Source organism: Anarhichas minor, unplaced genomic scaffold, assembly GCF_050575085.1.
Source record: "Anarhichas minor isolate MPS153535 unplaced genomic scaffold, ASM5057508v1 ptg000018l, whole genome shotgun sequence".
NCBI lineage: Eukaryota > Metazoa > Chordata > Actinopteri > Perciformes > Anarhichadidae > Anarhichas > Anarhichas minor.
This window is the reverse complement of record NW_027466464.1, coordinates 9,336,277-9,345,000: the sequence shown is the minus strand read 5'-3', so window position 1 is coordinate 9,345,000 and position 8,724 is coordinate 9,336,277. Positions and strand designations below refer to the sequence as shown.

The following is an 8,724-nucleotide window of genomic DNA, read 5'->3' as shown; positions in this document are numbered from 1 at the left end:
ATAGACGCTGCCGTATTTACGTCTACATGACGTTAGTCTGAGTGTTGGTGGAGCTGCTACAATGTTAGCATAGCCTAGCACCGATCCATCCGCTCCATTGAGAAGACAGGTAGCCTACAAATCGGCATCATTACGTAGTTATTTCGGAGTCCCTTTTTGTCGGTTTATTGCCGTTAAATCACAGCCAAATCAGTTTATTTGGTGTTGATACAGCTGTAGTAAACTGCGACCTGTGGCTTGCTAGACACAGTGAATACAGCTCGATAAAATCCACGGAGCTCCTCTGAACAATATTATGAACCCAGACATGACGGCGTTTAGTTTCCCGGGATATCTGTGACTTCCACAACACGTACTAAGCAGAAATAGAGGTTATTTTTTTCCATGGTTAATGGCGGACAGTTGAACGGCTTTCAGGGCGATAAGCCCCGCCCCCTCTCCGGCGTGATTCGCGCGAATGTACACAAATGGTCCCCGGCGAGACCTGCGGCGCGATTGACGCGAATATGCGGCACGATGAATTCGCGCCGCGTTTGGTGTGAACACGGCATAACTATGTACATCTTCGTATTAAACCGTTCGGTACGAGTTGTTTGAATAATGCTAGAGCATTTAGAAAATGCAAAAGCCTAAATTCAGGAAAATATAATGTTCTCAGCTGGTCTGGCTGTGGGTTCCACCATCATTCCTTAATGACAAGCCGCGACCCAAAGAGATTATCATAGGATTTTACTTTCACAACTTGAACGTACTGCTCTGCAATGTCTTTCCTCGTCTCAGTCCCCTGTGTCATGGTGTGTGGTACATCTTACTCGGGTCAGAATGCCCATATTCGATTGGCTGAGCTGCCTCACGTGATGTGATTCACTACCCGACTAAGCCTCTGCTGTTAAGTTTCGTTTCACGATAGTCACGTGCTCGCCCACTGACCAATCACAGCACACTCTGCACCTCGCGGCAAAGCTACACATGGACACTGAGAGGCATGTAATGCTGACGTCATTACAGGCCGGCTCGCAGGCTCTGATACGTCAAAGAATACGCCCAACATGTCAAACTAAAGATCTGATTGGTTGAACACTATGACAATCAACAATGTCGTCTCCATTTACTTTAATCTGCACTGGATGCACCTGAGACTCTGCAGGCCTCTGCCTCTGTTCTTACCAAGAGACACAGAGGTGAAATCTGATTGGATAAAAGCTCTACTTAAAACAAGCTGCACTGGAAGCAGAGCAACTGAGGAAGACAGTAGCTGTGCAATGAGAAAATAAGATAATGGGAAAACTATTTTTATAAATTATAATACATGTAGTGTATTTAAGAAAAATTATTAAATTATAAAATAGATATAGCTTTGTGATTCTGTTTAGGCCAGCAGAGAAGGCCTTGCAGGCCCTGACGGCCCGCCACTGGTATACTTACTAAGTGTATGAAACTATACGACTGTGTATGCCCATTAGATTCCATCAAAATAGAGTAGATATGTTGTTTTTTGATCCTGTATAGTTGACAGATGTTCTGAATATGATGGACATGACCTTTTGATCCCAGATGTAGTAGAACGCGGTGGTTTGATGGTCCTCGGCCTTCAAAGAGAGATGTAGAGCTCGTGACGCCGTGATGAACGATGAAGCCAGAAGGCCGGAACAATCAGCACTGCGACCTCCTCTGGGCTGAGGAGTCTGGCTCCTTCTGTGGCTTCTCATCTGGAGCTGTGAGGGTGTCGAAAGGTTTTTAAAAAAGTCATTCAACACTATTTTAAAAACAAGGCACATGAGTTCGACCAAACGATTTACGAAGGATTAAGACAAATACATGTGGAAGTCTTTGCACTCTTGAAACACCGGTTTTCAGGAAATGGTGTCAGGTGTGTGTAGCCAAGGTTCAAACAGATACTCATAATACACTCAACACTTCATTATTATTACGGAAACAATACTTTAGCTTCTACTTTAGGGTTTCTACTAGAACATGTTGACATGCTTTGATGTTCATAAAACTCTTTGTTTTTACCATACTGTCTGTTTGAAGACACCTGAATTCAGCTGGGTCTGATGTCTGACACATCAGATACAGCTGTATACAAACATGAGATTCAGAACTTTGTCCAGTGGTGCGACAAACCTCATCCTCGACGTCAAGAAAACAGAGGAGATGGTATTCGACCCCAAATACATTGGAGACCACTCACCAGTTGTTATCCATGACCAGAACATAGCACAGGTTGACTCTTACAGACACCTGGGCATACACATTGACAACAAACTGACATGGAGTGTTCAGGTAGAAAATGGCTGCACTAGGGTCCAACAGCGGCTACACTTCCTTCGTAGGCTGAGGGTCTTTGGTGTCAACCAGAAAGTGTTGCTCCTCTTCTACCACACTATAGTTGAGAGCATCCTGCGGTTTGGCATCTCAGCCTGGTTTGGCAACCTCAGTGTACAGCTGAAAGCCCAGATTACCCAGCTAACACAGAGAGCCATGAAAATCATCAGACAGGCCCAGAAGATTATTTCAGACCCCTCTCATGTCCTCCACCCTGAATACCAGCTTCTTCCCTCAGGCAGACGCTTCAGAGTCCCCCAGTGCAGGCTCGACCGCTTTAACAACTCCTTTGTCCCCCTGTCCACCAAAGCCCTAAATGGCAGGTTAGCCAGAGCCGAACCCCTGTAACGCTGATTCTTATCTTAACTGGACACATGTACTTTCTATGATGATTCTATGTTGAGGAGGCTGCTCTACTCTTACTGCACATATTATGGACACTATTACGGTGACTACAGGTGTGCTGTACGATGGGCGGTGTGCAATTTATTTGCTGTGCATGTACTGTAGGTACTGTGTGTGCGTGCATGTGGACTGGCGACAGTCTGTGTGTGTATGTATGTATGTATGCACTGTGTTATTTTTGTATTTTTTCAACAGCAGATACTGTATGTGTCCAAGACAAATTTACTTTGGGACGATAAAGTCTATCTTATCTTATCTTATCTTACCATCTGTCTTCAGCAGAACTGCTAGGCAGTTTGGGTCCATGTTTACTTCCTGTCAGCTGATGTCATTCACACACACACTGCAACCGGGTATAAACCTAATAGCTCGTTTAAAGGCACAATTTGTGTGGCTTTTCGAAACTTTCACAGTATTTATACAGCACTTGGTGCCGCTTTATAATAAAAAAAACAAAAAGAGACATGAAAATCTCACTTTTTACAATAAGAGACACCCAAGACCCAATAGCTAATAATGAAGGGTTCTGTCAAATTCTTAGTAACTCATTTAACTCAAAAGCAAAACGTCACTGGTTAAACTTCATAAAATATGTCTGATCTGAAAGTGGTAGGTTGACACACAATGTATGAGTGAAAAAACTAAAGATAAGTGTGAAAAGATAAACTAGAGAGGGGTTAATGACCTTTAAGATGATGATGAGGGGGACAGAAGTTACATCATCTCTTTGATTGTAAAAGTGGGAGGGAGATTAGGAGGATAAATCAGGTGTCCAGTAGAGAGTATAACTTCTCATCCCTGCTTCCCTCCTCCCTGATGGACAGCACCGATGGCTCTCTGTTCTGCTTTCCCAACCTCAACTCCTCCTGCAGGCGGCTGCCTAAACCCCGCTCCGAGACTGCTCTGCTCTACACCCTGCTGGCCTCCATCTCTCTGCTCACCGTGACTCTCAACCTGCTCGTCGTCATCTCCATCTCCCACTTCCGGCAGCTCCACACCCCGACCAACACCCTGCTCCTGTCTCTGGCCGTGTCCGACCTGATGGTGGGGCTGCTGGTGATGCCCATCAAAGGCCTGCACTCACTGGAGACATGCTGGCTGCTGGGAGAGGTGATGTGTGCTCTGTCTCCTTATGTTTCTTTCTGTCTGGTCTCTGCCTCTGTGGGCAGCATGGTGCTCATATCCATAGACCGTTATGTGGCTATCTGTGACCCACTGCTCTATGCCACAAAGATCACCCTGAACAGAGTTAAAACATGTATCTGTATATGTTGGGCTTGTTCTCTTCTCTTCAACGGCTGGCTTTTGATGGGACACTTAGGGCAGCCGGACAGGTTCAACTCCTGCCATGGGGAGTGTGTGGTGGTCATCAGCCACATCTCAGGAACTGTTGACCTTTTTATCACCTTTGTTGTGCCCTGTACTGTCATGGTTGTTCTCTATATGAGGGTGTTTATTGTTGCCATTTCTCAGCGGCGTCTCATTCGGTTGCAGACCGCTGCTACAACTGTTACGTTAGCTCCAACCGCGAAAAGATCAGAGAGGAAGGCAGCCAGGACTCTTGGGATTGTGATAGCTGTGTTTCTAATGTGCTTCTGCCCGTATTACTATCCCTCTCTAGCAGGCAAGGAGTCCTCCAATAGCGTGTCATACGATGCAGTGTTGTTTTGGATCATGCTAATTAACTCCTGTTTGAACCCTCTGATTTATGCTCTGTTCTACCCCTGGTTTAGAAAAGCTATCAAACTCATCATCACACTGAAAATACTGCAGCCTCACTCTCAGCAGGACAGGATCCTGTAGACTAAATGATCTGTGTTTGGTCACTTTTCAGTTTCAATGAAACATTATGTCTGTATTACCTGTGTGTGTGTGTGTGTGTGTGTGTGTGTGTGCGTGTGTGTGTGTGTGTGTGTGTGCGAGTGAGTGATCTGATTACTCACTGTGTGGTCCTCAATGCACTAGACAGTGGCTTCAGCTGCGGACTTTCTTATTCTGTCACACGCTGCTGAAAAACATCATTACACATAAGATGAATGCAATATTATAAAGTGACAAGAATTTTCAATCATTTTTTGTATCATATAGGACTTAAAAACATCAGCAAGATTTCCCTTTTACTGCAATGTTCCTCTACTTCCTCATTACTGTTGTGTTTTTTAAACTGGGAATAATCTCCACTAAAAGATGTTGAGTCTGGTATGATCTAACAGAACTTTTATGGCTGCTTCTCTGTGCTGTTTTTGACTCTGAGATGATTTATTTCCTGTAGCAAGTGAACAAATATAAGCCTGCAATTTTAAATCTCTGCCATGCTGTAGTTGTGTTTAACATGTAAATTACTGCCACGCAAAAACGGACATTGCAATAATAAAAGTCAAATACAGAACTATACTTTTGTGTGTTATTCATCCATAGATGTAAGTGTAAGTTGGATTTCTCGCCTGTCTGTGAACAAAGCCTGCAAATCATGTTTGAGAAAATAGTTATTACACTTCATTTGAAATGGCAAAATATAAATGATAGATCTATATATCTCTTTGACACGTGTATTAAGACAGCAGTGCTTTAAATGTGTTCTCGTTTCAAGATTACAAGTATTACTATTTTCATTGTACAACAGGGCTGCACAACGAAATGCAGATTGTTGTCCCATTTTGCTACCGAACAAAAAGTTATAGTAATATATAAATATATATATATATATAGATATAGAGAGAGAAATAAAAAAATACATCTGTAAAGACATAAAAAAGAAGTGCCTTGAGTGTAACAGTTACATCTAAATCTACCAATTCATAATAGATTGATAGATACTTTATTCATCCCACAAGAAGGCATTTGTTTATAGCAGCAAAAAATGTACTTAAGCAATCAAAATAACAGAGCAAAAAATAAAAATATGAAGCATAAAAATGCACAATATATACAATGAAAAGAACAGAGTAAAAAATATTAAATATGAAAATTGCACAGTACATACAATGAAATAGAATCGTATTATTATATTATTATTATAATTGCATATTGTACTATTTTGCATTATGTTGTTGGAGACACAAGAAAAATAAATCTTATAGCCTGTCTTTGATACTATAAGAGGCAAAGGTTACACACTATTGTTTTATCATAATCACACTATAGTTTTACTATCATAATCACATTTGTTTTACTATCATAATCACACTTGTTTTACTATCATAATCACACTATTGTTTTATTATCATAATCACACTATTGTTTTACTATCATACTATAGTTTTATTATCATAATCACACTATTGTTTTACTATCATAATCACACTATTGTTTTACTATCATAATCACACTATTGTTTTACTATCATAATCACACTATTGTTTTATTATCATAATCACACTATAGTATTATTATCATAATCACACTATTGTTTTATTATCATAATCACACTATTGTTTTACTATCATAATCACACTATTGTTTTATTATCATAATCACACTATTGTTTTATTATCATAATCACACTATTGTTTTACTATCATAATCACACTATTGTTTTACTATCATAATCACACTATTGTTTTATTATCATAATCACACTATAATCAGCTGCAGTGCAGTCCTCCGAGACAATAGGGGGCGATGTTGTGCTGTAACATTTAAAGCTAACGCTGTTGACAGCAATGGGGACAGTCTGGATTTAACACCTTAACCTTTATGCAGTGGCGGGGTTTGCATTTTATACCTGGGCCTTCACTGCTGCCCTGCAGCTGAAATATCACCTTATCCACACCTTAACCACATGATGGCGCCACAGCTATTATTCATTTTTAAGGTTCTAATGCTGCGTTCACACCAAACGTGGCGCGAATTATTCGCGCGAGTAGATAACATACAAAGTCTATGCACAGACGCGAATTTGCGATGGCGCGGCGGACGCGAATTTGCGGTGCGATGGACGCGAATTCACAGACTGTAGCCGTCTGTGTTCACCCAGAGCTCTACGATACCTCATATCAATAGAGACCGGACCAAACTATCTGTATACATGTGTGTGTGTAAACCATATGGTACAAACAATGAATAGACGCTGCCGTATTTACGTCTACATGACGTTAGTCTGAGTGTTGGTGGAGCTGCTACAATGTTAGCATAGCCTAGCACCGATCCATCCGCTCCATTGAGAAGACAGGTAGCCTACAAATCGGCATCATTACGTAGTTATTTCGGAGTCCCTTTTTGTCGGTTTATTGCCGTTAAATCACAGCCAAATCAGTTTATTTTGTGTTGATACAGCTGTAGTAAACTGCGACCTGTGGCTTGCTAGACACAGTGAATACAGCTCGATAAAATCCACGGAGCTCCTCTGAACAATATTATGAACCCAGACATGACGGCGTTTAGTTTCCCGGGATATCTGTGACTTCCACAACACGTACTAAGCAGAAATAGAGGTTATTTTTTTCCATGGTTAATGGCGGACAGTTGAACGGCTTTCAGGGCGATAAGCCCCGCCCCCTCTCCGGCGTGATTCGCGCGAATGTACACAAATGGTCCCCGGCGAGACCTGCGGCGCGATTGACGCGACACATGAATTCGCGCCGCATTTGGTGTGAACACGGCATAACTATGTACATCTTCGTATTAAACCGTTCGGTACAAGTCGTTTGAATAATGCTAGAGCATTTAGAAAATGCAAAAGCCTAAATTCAGGAAAATATAATGTTCTCAGCTGGTCTGGCTGTGGGTTCCACCATCATTCCTTAATGACAAGCCGCGACCCAAAGAGATTATCATAGGATTTTACTTTCACAACTTGAATGTACTGCTCTGCAATGTCTTTCCTCGTCTCAGTCCCCTGTGTCATGGTGTGTGGTACATCTTACTCGGGTCAGAATGCCCATATTTGATTGGCTGAGCTGCCTCACGTGATGTGATTCACTACCCGACTAAGCCTCTGCTGTTAAGTTTCGTTTCACGATAGTCACGTGCTCGCCCACTGACCAATCACAGCACACTCTGCACCTCGCGGCAGAGCTACACATGGACACTGAGAGGCATGTAATGCTGACGTCATTATAGGCCGGCTCGCAGGCTCTGATACGTCAAAGAATACGCCCAACATGTCAAACTAAAGATCTGATTGGTTGAACACTATGACAATCAACAATGTCGTCTCCATTTATTTTAATCTGCACTGGATGCACCTGAGACTCTGCAGGCCTCTGCCTCTGTTCTTACCTAGAGACACAGAGGTGAAATCTGATTGGATAAAAGCTCTACTTAAAACAAGCTGCACTGGAAGCAGAGCAACTGAGGAAGACAGTAGCTGTGCAATGAGAAAATAAGATAATGGGAAAACTATTTTTATAAATTATAATACATGTAGTGTATTTAAGAAAAATTATTAAATTATAAAATAGATATAGCTTTGTGATTCTGTTTAGGCCAGCAGAGAAGGCCTTGCAGGCCCTGACGGCCCGCCACTGGTATACTTACTAAGTGTATGAAACTATACGACTGTGTATGCCCATTAGATTCCATCAAAATAGAGTAGATATGTTGTTTTTTGATCCTGTATAGTTGACAGATGTTCTGAATATGATGGACATGACCTTTTGATCCCAGATGTAGTAGAACGTGGTGGTTTGATGGTCCTCGGCCTTCAAAGAGAGATGTAGAGCTTGTGCCGCCGTGATGAACGATGAAGCCAGAAGGCCGGAAACAATCAGCACTGCGACCTCCTCTGGGCTGAGGAGTCTGGCTCCTTCTGTGGCTTCTCATCTGGAGCTGTGAGGGTGTCGAAAGGTTTTTTTAAAAGTCATTCAACACTATTTTAAAAACAAGGCACATGAGTTCGACCAAACGATTTACGAAGGATTAAGACAAATACATGTGGAAGTCTTTGCACTCTTGAAACACCGGTTTTCAGGAAATGGTGTCAGGTGTGTGTAGCCAAGGTTCAAACAGATACTCATAATACACTCAACACTTCATTATTATTACGGAAAC

The 8,724-nt window shown here is 42.0% G+C and overlaps 2 protein-coding genes across 8 annotated transcripts in view; one reads left to right on the top strand and one right to left on the bottom strand.

Annotated features, from left to right (window-relative positions):
- LOC142952599 (uncharacterized) overlaps positions 1 to 8,724 on the bottom strand; it is a 76,302-nt gene that overhangs the window by 9,410 nt on the left and 58,168 nt on the right. For all 7 annotated transcript variants that reach the window (XR_012954690.1, XR_012954687.1, XR_012954688.1 and 4 more), the window contains 2 exons: positions 4,677 to 8,502; positions 1,542 to 1,715 (listed from right to left, as the gene is read on the bottom strand). The gene's annotated coding sequence lies outside the window, so the exon portion shown is untranslated. The remainder of the gene's footprint in view (positions 1 to 1,541; positions 1,716 to 4,676; positions 8,503 to 8,724) is intronic.
- LOC142952609 (trace amine-associated receptor 13c-like) lies at positions 3,330 to 5,122 on the top strand. The gene has a single exon (XM_076094430.1). The coding sequence runs from the start codon at positions 3,550 to 3,552 to the stop codon at positions 4,534 to 4,536; it is 987 nt and encodes a 328-aa protein (XP_075950545.1). The 5' UTR covers positions 3,330 to 3,549; the 3' UTR covers positions 4,537 to 5,122.